The sequence below is a fragment of the Tachyglossus aculeatus genome (assembly GCF_015852505.1).
Source record: "Tachyglossus aculeatus isolate mTacAcu1 chromosome 12 unlocalized genomic scaffold, mTacAcu1.pri SUPER_6_unloc_1, whole genome shotgun sequence".
Lineage (NCBI taxonomy): Eukaryota > Metazoa > Chordata > Mammalia > Monotremata > Tachyglossidae > Tachyglossus > Tachyglossus aculeatus.
In genome coordinates this window covers 1,453,635-1,470,026 of record NW_024044828.1, presented here as the reverse complement: position 1 = coordinate 1,470,026, position 16,392 = coordinate 1,453,635, and the positions used below count along the sequence as shown (strand labels likewise).

General features: G+C 49.4%; 1 protein-coding gene across 1 annotated transcript in view; it reads left to right on the top strand.

The window, feature by feature from the left end:
* SLC26A4 (solute carrier family 26 member 4) overlaps positions 1–16,392 on the top strand; it is a 107,757-nt gene that overhangs the window by 55,182 nt on the left and 36,183 nt on the right. The window contains exons 10-13 of the mRNA XM_038740900.1: positions 1,721–1,905; positions 5,113–5,277; positions 13,707–13,859; positions 13,995–14,077. Of these exons, the coding sequence (XP_038596828.1) occupies positions 1,721–1,905; positions 5,113–5,277; positions 13,707–13,859; positions 13,995–14,077 (586 nt within the window). The remainder of the gene's footprint in view (positions 1–1,720; positions 1,906–5,112; positions 5,278–13,706; positions 13,860–13,994; positions 14,078–16,392) is intronic.

Genomic DNA, 16,392 nt, shown 5'->3' with positions numbered 1-16,392 from the left:
TCCCTACCCAACAGTGGGCTCACAGTCTAAAAGGCTGATCCCTCCGGAGTGGCTAGGAGCCCCTCAGGCTCTGGCCACCCTGGAGGAGAAGTCTTCAGCGACCAGCCTCCGGCTTCAGATGTGGCATAATAACCATAATAATAATAACCGGGGTATTAAGCGTTTACTATGTGCCAGGCACCGTGCTAAGCACTGGAGTAGATACAAGGAAACCGGGTGGAACGAAGCCCCTTGTCCCACAGTCTTAATCCCCATTTTACAGAGGAAGTAACTGAGGCACAGAGAAGTGAAGTGACTTGCCCAGGGTCACGCGGCAGACAAGTGGCGGAGCCGGGATTAGAACCCGGTCCTTCTGACTCTATCTGCCAGGCCACGCTGACAGTTTGGGGCTTCCTGTCCATTAATTCTCCTCCAGAGAAGCAGCATGGCCTCGTGGAAACATCATGGGTCTGGGAGTAGGAGGTCCTAGGTTATCATCATCATCATCATCAATCGTATTTATTGAGCGCTTACTGTGTGCAGAGCACTGTACTAAGCGCTTGGGAAGTCCAAGTTGGCAACATATAGAGACAGTCCCTACCCAACAGTGGGCTCACAGTCTAAAAGACAGAGAGCAAAACCAAACATACTAACAAAATAAAATAAATAGAATAGATATGTACAAGTAAAATAAATAGAGTAACAAATATGTACAAACATATATACATATATACAGGACTATAATCCCGACTGTGCTACTTATCTGCTGTGCGACCTTGGGCAAGTCATTTCACTTCTCCGTGCCTCACTTCCCTCCTAGGCCAAATAGGGATTCAGTGCTTGTTCTCCCTCCTAATTAGACTGAACCCTTTGTGGGATCTGATTATCTTGTATCTACCCCAGCGCTTAGTACAGTGCTTCCAACAGAGTAAGCACTTACCAAACACCAAAGGTATTATTCATGTTTTATTTCCATGGCTGTGTTGGTATTTGAAAACTGCCGCCCAAAGGCCATTCGAACCGGTTACTGTCTTCCCGTTCCCCACTCAGCCGCTTGCTTCTCCCATGATGATGATGATGATAATGATAATGGCATTTATCAAGCGCTTACTATGTGCAAACGTGTTCTAAGCGCTGGGGAGGTTACAAGGTGATCAGGTTGTCCCACGTGAGGCTCACAGTCTTCATCCCCATTTTCCAGATGAGGGAACTGAGGCCCAGAGAAGTGCCCAAAGTCACACAGCTGGCAACTAGTGGAGCAGGGATTTGAACCCATGACTCTGACTCCAAAGCCCGGGTTCTTTCCACTGAGCCACGCTGCTTCTCTTTACGGCACCCCACTTCCCCCACTTCACTCTTCCCGAGTTACCCTCCTAACCGTAACTCACGACTTCCCCGGGTCTTTCCTCCTTCACAGATTGCCCTCCCTTTTCCAGTGCCAAGGCAACCTGTGATTGTTTCCCTGGCAGGCCAAAAGGGGAAAATCCTGGGCTTTCCTCCCGGCAACCGAGCCGTCGAAGGCTTGTTTGTTGGCCGGGTCCCTCTCAGTGACAATTCATTTCTGCAGCTCAACCCTGGAACGGAGGCCGGCCCGGCGGGGAGGAGAGGTCGGAGGATGGAGCCTTTCTGGCCGCTTCCCCGCTGTATTCCCTAGGGACTCACCCCCCGTCATCCCAGCTCTCCGCCGGCCGATCGATCATCCATTGGCAACCCTCCACCTGACGTCTGATTCCTATTTCAGGACCTTTCCCCGTGGTCAGCCTGATGGTGGGATCGGTCGTGCTGGGCATGGCCCCCGATGACCACTTCCTCCTGGCTTCCAGCAACGGGTCCGGGATGAACCACACAGTGCTGGACACCGAGGCGCGAGATGCCCAGCGGGTGCTGATCGCCAGCACGCTCACGGTGCTGGTGGGAATTATACAGGTAACGGCGGAGCCCCCCGGCCCGGCCCAGACCCTTTCCTGAAGCAGTCATCGCACTGGAATTCCCTCCTTTTTCAGTTAGGACAAGGGAAAAGCTCGCTTTGGGGGGCGGAGTAGTGGTTGTAGTAATCCGTAGTAGTAAGAAGAAGAAGAGAAGCAGTGTGGCTCAAGTAATCCGTAGTAGTAGCAAGAAGAAGAAGAAGAGAAGCAGCGTGGCTCAGTGGAAAGAGCTCGGGCTTTGGAGTCAGAGGTCATGGGTTCAAATCCCGGCTCTGCCAAGTGTCAGCTGTGAGACTTCGGGCAAGTCGCTTCACTTCTCTGGGCCTCAGTTACCTCATCTGTAAACCGGGGATTAAAACTGGGAGCCCCCCCCGTGGGACAACCTGATCACCTTGTAACCTCCCGAGCGCTTAGAACAGTGCTTTGCACATAGTAAGCGCTTAACAAATACCATCCTCATTGTTATTATTATTATTAGTAAGTAGTATTCAGCCCTTACTGTGACAGGGACGTAATACATAGGTGGGCATTAAACATGGTTCTTGGCCCTCGGGGACATAACGGTCTAAAAATATAATGGGAGAGAAGACACTGACATCCATAATAATCATCATCATTATCAATCGTATTTATTGAGCGCTTACTGTGTGCAGAGCACTGTACTAAGCGCTTGGCAACATATAGAGACAGTCCCTACCCAACAGTGGGCTCACAGTCTAAATAATAATAATTGTGGTATTTGTTAAGCCCTTCCTATGTGCTAGGCACTGTACTAAGCGCTGCAGTAGATACAAGATAATCAGGTTGGATGCTGTTCCTGTCCCATGTAGGGGTCCCAGTCTCAATCCCCATTTTACAGATGAGGTAACTGAGGCACAGAGAAGTGAAGTGACTTGCCCAAGGTCACACAGCAGACAAGTGGCAGAGCCGGGATTAGAACCCAGGTTCTTTGGACGCCTAGGCCTGGGCTCTAGTTACTAGGCCATGCTGCTTCTCCTCCTCCCAGCTCTCTCTCCATCCCTTCCTCTTCCAGCCAGTTCCCTCAAGGATCCGGGCATCCTGCCCACCAGCTCCTAGCTCTCCCCCGACCTCGCATCATCAGAAACATAAGTAGTTAGGAAAAACACAGGCAACCTACAGACGGACAAATGCACAGGTGGCTAAAGGAGCAGAATTGCAGGCTCCTCGTACCTCCTCGTAGTACAAGTTGCCAACTTGTACTTCCCAAGCGCTTAGTCCAGTGCTCTGCACACAGTAAGCGCTCAATAAATACGATTGAATGATTGATTGATTGATTGGAGTCCACAGTCACAACTGCGGCCACAGTGCGTGCCCCAGCAGCAGTGGCCAGTTTACCTCAGGCTTTGCGGAGGTGGCGTCGAGCTGCGGTCACTTCTCTCTGTCCTGCCGGGGTGGTGGAGACTTTTAGACTGTGAGCCCACTGTTGGGTAGGGACTGTCTCTATATGTTGCCAGCTTGGACTTCCCAAGCGCTTAGTAGAGTGCTCTGCACACAGTAAGCGCTCAATAAATACGATTGATGATGATGATGGAGGAAGGTTGGGATGAAGGCTCCTTGGTGACCCGGGGGAGAGTCAGTGTAGGGTGCCCAGGGGGGTAGCGTGGGGATCTGGTGGAATGATAACACTAATTTTAATATAATAAAATACTACTTATGCTAAACTGCCATATTTGTTGAGCAGTTACTACGTGCCACACATTGTACTAATCGCTGCGGTAGATACAAGATAATCAGGGCAGGGTTTCAGTGGGAAGAGAAGGCGCTCCGTTTTGAACATGTTAAGTTTGAGATAATAACCATAATAATAATAATTGGCATTTGTTAAGCGCTTACTATGTGCAAAGCACCGTTCTAAGCCCTGGGGAGGATACAGGGTGATCAGGTTGTCCCACATGGGGCTCACAGTCTTAATCCCCATTTTACAGATGAGGTAACTGAGGCCCAGAGAAGTGAAGTGACTTGCCCAAGATCACACAGCAGACATGTGGCGGAGTCGGGATTCGAACCCATGACCTCCGACTCCAAAGCCCGTGCTCCTTCCACTGAGCCACGCTGCTTCTCTGTTGTTAAGCCCTTACTAGGAGCCAAGCACTTTACTAAGCACTGGGCCCCAAATGGGGCTCCATAGGAGGGACATGAGAGAACTCGTTTTGCAGATGAGAGAACTGAGGCACAGAGAAATTAAGTGGATTTGCCCCAAGTTACACGACAGGCAGGCGGTGGAGCTCAGATTAAAACTCAGTTCCTCTGACTCCCGGGCCCATGGGCGACACGGTGGGCGGGCAGCAGCTTCCCTACGGATTCGCTCGGCCGCGCGGTGGAGAGGCCGGGAGTGCTCCGTTGCGGCTGAAATCCCCTCGGCCTTGCACGCGTGAGGCGTATCATTTTAACAGAACTTGACCTCTAACAAAAAGGCTCTGTCGCTCTTGCTCCCATTCCCCTTGTCCCGACCGGGAAGGGTTGGGAAGACCCAGAGCCCTAAGGGAGACAACAGAGGGGCAGTGCGGCCCGGTGGCCCGGGACCTTGGGACAGGCTATCGGAAGGCATCGGTTCTAATCCTGGCTCTGCCATGGGAAGGGGGAACAGGCATTTTAAAGGCCCCGGTATCTCCCAAAACTGTTCCGGTCCCCTTCCCAAACCGGTCTGGTCCTCCTGCCGCGACAAAAGTGCTCAAGTAGAAGACGGAGAGGACTCCGTCGTCATTTTTGGTCCCCTACCTGTGGTTCCTTGGGGAACCTACCTGTGTCCAACCTATCTTACATCTACCCCGGCACTTGGCATGTACTAAGTGCCTAATAGATACCATGACTATGGCTGTGATTGTTACGATCGAAGATACGGGGAATTCCGACGCGCTCAGGAGTGCGGACGATGTTCTGTCGTACCCTCCTTGGCGTTATTATCCCACGCAATAAGCGCTCAGTAAGTACTACTGATCTAATGGATGGTTGGAGGGATGGACGGATACCTTGTTTTAGCTTCTTGTTGAAGGAGAATTACCCCTGCCCTTGCCTAAGCTTGTTACGATTATATGTTATAATATATACATTATATGTTATAATTATTATATGTTATATTGTCTCATAGCATTTGAGAAAACCGGAGGAAACACAAGGCACGTTTGATTGATTCCGTGCTGAATGCTTTAATCTCGGCAAATAAACCTTTGTCCCGTTTCCCTCCCAGATGGTCCTCGGAGTGGCTCAGATCGGGTTTATCGTGCGTTACCTGGCAGACCCTCTGATCGGAGGGTTCACCACTGCCGCGGCTTTCCAGGTCTTTGTCTCGCAGCTGAAGATCGTCCTCAATGTGGCAACCAAAAACTACAACGGAGTCCTCTCCATCCTCTACGTGAGCGCTCTTCTCTGTTTCATTTCGGGAAGGGCGTCGGGCGGGTTGGAGAAGTACCGGGTCTATCTGTCGCGGGGGAACTGGAGTGGTTTGGGGAGCGCATAGGAGTAGTTTTAGGAGATGCCGGGGCAGCTTGGGGAGGTTTGGGCGAAGTACCTCAACTGTAAAATGGGTGGATTGAGACTGTGAACCCCATGAGGGACGTGGCCTGAGTCCAACCTGATGAGCTTGCGTCTACCCCAGAGTTTAGTATTCATTCATTCATAATTTGTACTTCCCAAGCGCTAATTTGTACTTCCCAAGCGCTTAGTACAGTCCTCTGCACATAGTAAGCGCTCAATAAATATGATTGATGATGATTCATTCAATTCATTCAGTCGTATTTCTTGAGCGCTTACTGTGTGCAGAGCGCTGTAACTAAGCGCTTGGGAAGTACAAGTTGGCAACGTATAGAGACGGTCCCTATCCGACAGCGGGCTCACAGTCTAGAAGGAGGAAACAGAGGACAAAACATATTAACAAAATAAAATAAATAGAATAAATAGGTACAAATAAAATAGAGTAATAAATACGTACAAGCATATATACGGAGATGTATATATATGTATATATATCACGCTGCTCGGAGAAGCAGCGTGGCTCACTGGAAAGAGCCTGGGCTTTGGAGTCAGAGTTCATGGGTTCAAATCCCGGCTCTGCCAATTGTCAGCTGTGTGGCTTCGGGCAAGTCACTTCACTTCTCTGGGCCTCAGTTCCCTCACCTGCAAAATGGGGATTAAGACCGTGAGACCCCCATGGGACGACCTGATCACCTTGTAAACTCCCCAGTGCTTAGAACAGGGCTTTGCACATAGTAAGCGCTCAATAAATGCCATCATCATCATCACATACACATATCATCAATCGCATTTCTTGAGCGCTTACTATGTGCAGAGCACTGTATTAAGCGCTTGGGAAGTACAAATTGGCAACAAATAGAGACAGTCCCTACCCGACAGTGGGCTCACAGTCTGAAAGGGGGAGACAGAGAACAAAGCCAAACATACGAACAAAATAGAATAAATAGAATAGATATGTACAAATAAAATAAATAAATAAATAAATAAATAGAGTAAAAAATATGTACAAACATATATATATATATATACATATATATCTAAACATATATATATAATACATATATATATTAATATATATATATGTGTGTGTATATATATATAAACATATATAGTATATATACACACAAACATATATATATACATATATATATAAACATATATATATAATATATATATTAATATATATGTGTGTGTGTATATATATATAAACATATATAGTATATATACACATATAGTATATGTGTATATATATATATATATATAAGCATATATATATATATATGTACACATATATAGTACAATGCCAGGCACATAGAAGGCTCTTAACAAATACCGTTAGAGAAAACAAAGTACACTAGGACAGTTTGTTGAGCATTTGGAGTGATGCAAGGGTAGGCTGGGGAGATACCAGAGCATCACAGGGAGGTTACAAGTGGGTACGGCCTCTAAGTGCCCTGCTTTGAGGGAAACCATGGGATCTGCAGCGGTGATCCTGCTTAGATTCGTGTTTTCTCACCTCCCTGGTTGTCTGTACTGTCCCCCGAGCCCCCTGGGCTGAGCCCACCAGTCTCTGCTTCGTCCCTTCCCACCTGTGCTCGCTCAACAGGGTCTCCCGGGGCAGCAGGATCTCTGATCCGTAACTCTGCGCTCTCCGTCTCCTCGAGAAGCGGCGTGGCTAGAGCGCAGGCCTCGGAGTAAGAAGGTCATGCCTGACTCTACCGCTTGCCTGCTGGGTGACCTTGGCCAACTCACTTCACTCCTCTGGGCCTCAGTTATAAATGGGGATTGAGACCGTGAGCCCCATGTGGGACGGGGACTGTGCTCGATTTGCTCGTATCCACCCCAGCGTCTAGTACTGTGCCTGGAACAGAGTAAGCGCTTAACAAAAACCAGCATCATTGTGTCCGGGAACCATCTGTTTGGGTGACTAAAGCCTCACTCCTGCCAGGGATGAAATCCTTAGAGTGTGGAGTGGCCTGGGGGCCTGGAAACACTGAACCAGGACAGAGGACGGCAAACCCCGGCCAGGGAAGGGAGTCAATTATCGCTGAATTGTACTTTCCAAGCGCTCAGTAAAGTGCTCCGCACACAGTAAGCGCTCAATAAATGCAACTGAATGAACGAACCCCACCAGGGTCCTCTGGGAAGGGAGAGAGGGGCAAACCTGACCCCAGGAGTCAGCAGGAGTCAGAATCTCGGCTCCTCCACTTGTCTGCTGTGTGACCTCGGGCAAGTCACTTCACTTCTCTGGGCCTCAGTTCCCTCATCTGTAAAATGAGGATTGAGATTGCGAGCCCCACAAGGGACCGGGACTGTATCCGACCCAATTTGCTTGTATCCATCCCAGCGCTTAGTACAGTCCCTGGCACATAGTAAGCCCTTAACAAATGCTATTATTATTATCATTATTATTATGTTCAGGGCTCTCCTGAACCCCACTCCCAGATCACACGGACTCCCTCCAAATGCCCAGGGACAGGGATTATCCGTTCCAAACGGGGCTTCCAGGTAATAGCAATTCTACCCTCCATTTGTGTAAAGGATAAATACAGAGTGTTTGGGGACAGAGCATTCCAGGTCTAATCAACAGAGGCTTTCCCAGCAACTGGCTTCACTTTTTAATACTTTTAAGATTCTCGGGTTCCTGATCGCTAGTCCCGAACAATGCCTTGATTGATACGGGTGACTTTGCTTCCCGCTGCCCCTCCGAGGGTCCGCTGGCGAAAGTCGGAAGCGGGATTCTGGGTTGGACGGACAATGACTCCAACTGGCCCCGATTTGCTCGTGAAATTATATTCTTAGTGTCCTTCTGGAATTAAAGGCCCTAAATAGGGAGATACTTGCCCACGTGGATTTGGGGTGAACTGAAAGCTGCAGTCATGAGTGGACTGGCAATAATTCTCATCATCAATCCATCAAATTTATGGAGCTCTTACCGAGTGTAGAGCACTGTCCTGAGCACTTGGGAGAGTACAACAGAGTTGGTAGACACTTTCCCCTCCTAGAGTGATAGTTGGTAAGTGCTTTCTATGCGAAGCATCGTAGCGTAGTGGATAAAGCACACAGGGATGGGAGTCAGAAGGTCATGGGTTCTAATCCTGCCTCCGCCGCTTGTCTGCTGTGTGACAAGGAGGCCTTCCCAGACTGAGCCCCTTCCTTCCTCTCCCCCTCATCCCCCTCTCCATCCCCCCATCTTACCTCCTTCCCTACCCCAAAACACCTGTATATATGTTTGTACATATTTATTACTCTATTTATTTATTTATTTTACTTGTACATATCTATTCTATTTATTTTATTTCGTTAGTATGTTTGGTTTTGTTCCCTGTCTCCCCTTTTAGACTGTGAGCCCACCGTTGGGTAGGGACTGTCTCTATACATTGCCAATTTGTACTTCCCAAGCGCTTAGTACAGTGCTCTGCACATAGTAAGCGCTCAATAAATACGATTGATGATGATGATGATGATGACCTTGGGCAAGTTGCTTCACTGCTCTGTGCCTCGGTTACCTCATCTGTAAAATGGGGAGCCCGATGTCGGACAGGGACTGTGTCCAACCCGATTTGCAGCCCAGCGCTTGGTATGGACTGAGCCCCCTTTTTCCTCTCCTCCTCTCCATCCCCCCCACCCTACCTCCTTCCCCTCCCCACAGCACCTGTATATAGGCTTGTACAGATTTATTACTCTATTTATTGTACTTGTATAAATTTTCTATTCTATTTATTTTGTTAATGATGTGCTTTAATAGCTTTAATCCTATTTGTTCGGACAACTTGACACCTGTCCACATGTTTGGTTTCGTTGTCCGTCTCCCCCTTCTAGACCGTGACCCCGCCGTTGGGTAAGGACCGTCTCTATGTGTTGCTGACTTGTACTTCCCAAGCGCTTAGTACAGTGCTCTGCACACAGTAAGCGCTCAATAAATACGATTGAATGAATAATAAATGAACACAGCGAACGCTTAACAAATACCACAGTGATTAGTCTGTGCCAGGCACATTGTGTGCCGTTAGGAGGGAGGACAGGTATTGAACCCCCATTTTACAGTTGAGGAAATGGAGGCACGGAGAAGTTAAATGACTTGCCTCACGGCACAAGGCAGGATTAGAACCCCAGATCTCTATCTCCCTGGTTCACGCACTTTCCACTAGCAACCCAGCTTCCCATCACGGCAATCCAAATCTGATTCTGAAAGAACCAGAAATAGGCGATATTTAAATCATTTATTAGTGACGTTTGGATCATAATAATAATAATTTTGGTATTTGTTAAGCGCTTACTGTGTGCCAAGCACTGTTCTAAGCGCCGGGGGACAAACAAGGTAATCAGGTTGTCCCTCATGGGGCTCACGGTCTTCATCCCCATTTTACAGATGAGGTAACTGAGGCCCAGAGAAGTGAAGCGACTTAATAATAATGACGGCATTTATTAAGCGCTTACTATGTGCAAAGCACTGTTCTAAGCGCTGCGGTAGATACGCAGTAATCGAGTTGTCCCACGTGGGGCTCACAGACTTAATCCCCATTTTACAGATGAGGTAACCGAGGCCCAGAGAAGTGAAGCGACTTGCCCAAAGTCACACAGCTGATAAGCGGCGGAGCCGGGATTAGAACCCATGACCTCTGACTCCCAAGCCCGTGCTCTGTATAATAATAATGGCATTTATTAAGCGCTTATGATGTGCAAAGCACTGTTTTAAGCGCCCACTGGGCCACGCAGCTTCTCTACCCGGAAGGTCATCAGACCCAAAAGGTGAATTTCACAAATCCCTGGGCCTGTCACCTTTGCTGGGAGAGATACCGATCCTATCAATCATTCAATTAAACAATCGGTGGGATTTACTTAGTGCTTACTTGGGAGAGGACAATACAACGGAATTGATAGACCTATTTGTTGGGCACCAGGAATTTACGGTCTAGAGCGGGGAGACGGACATTAAAATTAATTTCAGAGAAGTATCCAAGTGCTATAAGGCTGGGGAGGGTCTGACTTTGAAGTGCTTAAAGGGAACAGATCCGTGTGCATAGGGGATGTAGAAGGGAGAGGGATAAAGGGAAATGAGGTCTGAGTTAGGAAAAGTTTCTTGGAGAAGTGATTTTTAATAAGGCTTTGAATTTGGGGAGAGTGGCAATCTGTCACGCGTTGTGTGTCCGGGAGTAAGGGAAATGAGGTCTGAGTTAGGGAAGGTTTCTTGGAGAAGTGATTTTTAATAAGGCTTTGGATTTGGGGGGAATGGCAATCTGTCACGCGTTGTGTGTCAGGGAAATGAGGTCTGAGTTAGGGAAGGTTTCTTGGAGAAGTGATTTTTAATAAGGCTTTGGATTTGGGGAGAGTGGCAATCAATCATGCGTTGTGTGTTTTAAAAGGCTGTCCCTTGTGTCGTTTGTAGCACCTGACCTTAAGAGGGTAAATAAGAGAATAAGTTTGCCGATGGAAGGGATAAGGAACCTGGGTTCTTATCTGGGTTCTGCCCCTTGGCTGCCGAGTGACCTTGGGAAAGTGAGCAAGGCCCTGCCCAGTGCTTAGTACAGTGCTTGCCGCATAGCGTTTAATGAGCGCCAGAGTTATTACGATCAGAAATTCCCGCTTGTCGCCGACACGAATGGGAAACCGTTCCAGGTTTCGAGGAACGGGGATGGCCTGGAGAGGGGAAAGATTGGAGGAAGACAGCTCGGTGAGAGGGCAAATTTTGTGGTCTGGGCTACGGCGGAGAGGAAGGGAAGGATTTAGGAAATGCTGTAGCCGAAAACCCCCCACGGGATTTTGCAAGAAGAAGGGGAGGTGTCAAGGATGGGGGAGCGTTAAGCGGAGAAGGCACGTGAGGGAAGCGATGCGGTGTACCCCGTGGCTCCTCAGATAATCATCAATCGTATTTATTGAGCGCTTACTATGTGCAGAGCACTGTACTAAGCGCTTGGGAAGTACAAATTGGCAACATATAGAGACAGTCCCTACCCAACAGTGGGCTCAGAGTCTAAAAGATAATAATAATAACAGTCTAAATAATAATAATGATGGCATTTGTTAAGCGCTTACTATGTGCAAAGCACTGTTCTGAGCGCTGGGGAGGATACAAGGTGATCAGGTTGTCCCACGTGGGGCTCACAGCCTTAATCCCCATTTTCCAGATGAGGGAACTGAGGCACAGAGGAGTGAAGTGACATGCCCAAAGTCACACAGCTGACAACTGGCGGAGTCGGAATTAGAACCCGCTACGTGTGCTCAAGGGCTTTTCGGAATGATGGTTGTAGTACCTCTACTGTGACCTGCTTCTTCACTGGGCCTGCTGCCCAGCCCGCCTGCCCACCCGCGGGAAGCCGTGGGAGCCCCTCCATCGGCGCCATCGTCTCCGAGCCCTTGGTCGCACACGTCGCTCAGTGGCTTTGCGCGCTATGTGTGCCGCTTCCTCCTCAGTGAAGCGGGCCGAGTCCTGGAAAACGTGTTCCAGTGGAAACGGTCCCCCAGAGGAGGGAAGGACCGGTATTTTCCCGTGGATGTGGAATCCAGGAGCATCAGGGGACGAAGCATGGCGTAGCGGATAGAGCACGGACCTGATCGTCAGAAGGTCCTAATCCTGGCTCCGCCATTTGTCTGCTCTGTGACCTCAGGCAATAATAATAATAATAATAATAATAATAATAATAATAATAATAATAGCATTTGTTAAGCGCTTACTCTGTGCCAAGCACTGTTCTAAGCACTGAGGAGGATACAAGGCAATGAGCAAGTCACTTCACTTCTCTGGGCCTCGGTTCCCTCATCTGTAAAATGGGGATGGAGACTGTGAGCCCCACGTGGGACAACCTGATTACCTCGTATCCCCCCCCCCCCCAGCACTTAGGACAGTGCTTTGCACATAGTAAGCGCTTAACAAATGCCATCATTATTATTATTAATAAATACGAATGAATTAATTCTATTTGGTCTGACGATTTTGACACCTGTCTACGTGTTTTGTTTTGTTGTCTGTCTCCCCCTTCTAGACTGTGACCCCGTTGTTGGGTAGGGACCGTCTCCATATGTTGCCGACTTGTACTTCCCAAGCGCTTAGTACAGTGCTCTGCATGCAGTAAGCACTCAATAAATACGATTGAATGAATGAATGAATCAGGTTGTCCCACGTGGGGCTCACAGTCTCAATCCCCATTTTACAGATGAGGGAACTGAGGCCCAGAGAAGGTAAGTGACCTGCCCAAAGTCACACAGCTGACAAGTGGCGGAGCTGGGATTTGAACCCACGACCTCTGGCTCCCAAGCCCGGGCTCTTTCCATTGAGCCACGCTGCTTCGCCAAAGTCACTTGACTTCTCTGGGCCTCAGTTCTCATCTGTAAAATGGGGAATAAAACTGGGATCCCTATGCGGGCCAGGGACTGTGTCCAACCCGATTTGCTTGTATCCACTCCAGCGCTTAGTATAGTGCCTGGCACATGGTAAGCGCTTAACAAATACCATAATTAATTAATCAGGAAGGAGAATAATAATAATAATTATGGTACTTGTTAAGCACTTACTATGTGCCAAGCACTGTTCTAAGCACTTGGACACAGCCCCTGTCCCACCTGGGGCTCACAGCATTAATCCCCATTTTGGAAATGAGGTAACCGAGGCCCAGAGAAGTGAAGGGAATCGCCCAAGGTCACTCAGCAGACAGGTGGAGCCGGGATTAGAACCCAGGTCCTTCTGACTCCCAGCCCCTAATCTCTCCATTAAGCCACGCTGCTTCTCTGCAAGGAGAACAAGGATCGAATCCACATTTTCCAAACGAGGAAACTGAGGCACTGACCCCCAACCCACCCAAAGTCACCCAGCAGGCAAATGGCGGAGCTGTGGCTAAGATCCCAGGTCCTCCGACTGTCAGGCCCACGCGGCTCTTTCCACTAGGCCGCATGGCTTCCCAACCTCTGCGCCCTCAAGGATTTTTAAGTCAAGTGGGGGAAATAAACTCTAAAACAAGAAGTCGGTGAAGCAACCAGGTATAACGATACGGATGTAAATGCTGCAGGGCAGGGACTCGAGGGTATTGATGATGCATTTGGCGGGAAATACTACAGTGGAAATAACAGAGATGAAATAAGGTGGGGGGATGAGAGATTAGTCAGTGACTAATGAATGAAAGAACCAACTCCACACTGCCGCTTCTTTCCAAACCTCCCTCAGCCTTTCCGCTCCTCCCTGCCGGGCACCGATTCTCTCAATGCCCACGCGGCCGAATCTCAGTCAGCCCCATCCCAGCCGCTCCGCTGGCCGATGGCGTCTGAGCCAGACGAGGGGCCGCCAATCTCTTCCTCCCTCGCTTCCTCCCTTTACAGACTCTTGCCGAGATATTCGAGAAAATCCACACCACCAACATCGCAGATCTCATCGCCGGGCTGCTCACCATCGTCACCTGCGTGGTCGTCAAAGAGATAAACGATCGCTTCAAGCATAAGATTCCCGTGCCCATCCCCGTGGAAGTCATCGTGGTGAGCCCAAACCCCTTCCCCTGCCCCCCAACACCCCGACACCCGGGCTGGAGGGGCCGGGGGGCTGGGGGTGGCCTGGAAAAAGGGTTTTCTTGTAGAAGGAACACGTTCTGTCCCTCTCCGGGTGCATTTCAGACGATAATTGCCACGGCCATTTCGTACGGCGCTGACCTCGAAAAGCACTACAATGCCGGCATTGTGAAGTCCATTCCGAGAGGGTGAGTCCAGTTCTGCTCTAAGGAAATGCTGACATGCCGGGGAATATTCTCAGTTGTTCCCCATTCCTGGCCGTGGGGCTCTGGATCCCCAACTCCAGGAGAAACAGTGTGACCTAGTGGATGGAGCCCGGGCCTGGGTTCTAATCCCGGCTCTGCCACTTGCCTGCCGCGTGATCTTGGGCAAGTCGCTTCACTTCTCTGAGCCTCAGTTACCTCATCTGTAAAATGGAGATTAAGACTGTGGGCCTCATCTGGGACAGAGACTGTGTCCGACCCGATTATCTTGTATCTACCCCAGTGCTTGGAACAGTGCCTGGCACATAGTAAGTGCTTAAAAAATACCATAATTATTAAGAGGCTGGAGAAGTCATTCTTAGAGATCTCATTCCTTCAATCATATTTATTGAATGCTTACTGTGTGCAAAGCACCCTACTAAGCGCTTGGGAGAGTACAATATAACATCAGACATATTCCCTGCCCACAGTGAGCTCACAGTCTAGAGTCTCCATTTCCCTGACTTGACTGCAATTTAACAACCTTTACTGATAGGTAGCTGTCTGGCCTCAATCCGACTCCAATCAATCAATCATTCCCATTTGTTGGGCGCGTACTGTGCGCGAAGCAGCGTGCTGGACATTTAAGCGCTGGAGGTTTTTGACAAGAGGCGTGACATGCCCAGAAAGTTTCTGTAGAAAGATAATCCGGGCTGTAGAGTGCTTAGTACAGTGCTCTGCACACAGTAAGCGCTCAATAAATACAACTGATGATGATGTAGAGTGAAGTATGGACTGAAGTGGGGAAAGACAGGAAGCTGGGAGGTCGGAAAGGAGGCTGACACAGTAATCCACTCAGGATAGGATGAGTGATTGTACTAACGTGGTAGCGATTTGGATGGAGAAGAAAGGGCGGATCTTGGCGATGTGGTGAAGGTGAGACCGGCGGGATTTGGTGACGGATTGGATGTGTGGAGAGAGCGGAATCAAGGATGACACCAAGATTTCGGGCTAGTGAGACGGGAAGGATGGTTGTGCCATCCACAGTGATGGGAAAGTCCGGGAGAGGACAGGGTTTGGGAGGGAAGATGAGGACTCCCAAGCCGGTGCACTTCCCACTAGGTTACGCGGCTTCTTGGACTCTGGGTCAGGATGGAGTGGCTGGTTGGGCTGTGGATGGCCACCCACCGCAGTTCCTCTTGCTGGCCGGGGCATTGAACAGCAAACGCAAACATTTTCCTCGAGCCCATCAGGGCCGGATTTTTCCAGACATCGCTCGCCGTGCGCCCAACCTACCCTTGGGACCCCCTGGGCAGAGCCACTCAACCCCCTGAGCTACTCACGCTTCCCCCCAGGGACCCTGGGGTCTGTTGGAGCAGCATCATCGCCTAGTGGATTGAGCGCGGGCCTGTGAGTCAAGTCATAGGTTCTAATCCCGGCTCCAACCCCTGTCTGTGTGAACTTGGGCAAATCCCTTACCCTCTCTGGGCCTCAGTTACCTCATCTGTAAAAAAGGGGACTGTGAGCCCCACGTGGGACAGGGACCGTGTCCAACCTGATTTGCTTGCATCCACCACAGCGCTAAGTACCGTGTCCGGCAAATAGTAAGCGCTTAACTATTACCACAGTTATTATTATTGCTTTCCCACTTGGGAATTGTCAATCGGTGGGCAAATTTCTGGGGTCCACTAGCCAAATGAACTTGCCTGCTAGGAAGAGCGGAGAGCAGGCCCCCAAGAGCAGAGCCCCTGGTTTCCCTGGCACATCCTAGCTCAGATTCCCTCAGTTTGGGTTCCCGGGATTTTCCTGTCGCTCTTCTAGATGGTTCCCCTCTCCGTTTGCCCAGTGAGTATTAGGGAGTGCCCCCTTTAAGGCGCTTTGTTCTCGCAAGGAACTTTAGTCAACTGAGCCCACCGTTGGGTAGAGACCGTCTCTATATGTTGCCGACTTGTACTTCCCAAGCGCTTAGTACAGTGCTCTGCACACAGTAAGCGCTCAATAAATACGATTGATGATGATGATGATCCCCCAATTTTCCCCAGTGGTCCCAGAGCCTGCTTGAGACTGTGAAAGGAAATTTTCGGGAGAGGGGAACGTCTGATTCCTTGCACTGGAGGGACACTAGGATACTGAAACCTGCCTTGCACGGACCTGGACTGTAAAACTGTAGAGATCGTTCCGTGATATCACATGTGTCACGTCCCCTTCACGTGCCACCAACTTTGGCACTGCCTCTTGAGGAGGGACAGTGATACCTGAGCTGCGTTATAGAGGGTTTCCTACTGATTCTCTTCATAACTGGGCCAAATATTATCTTCAAA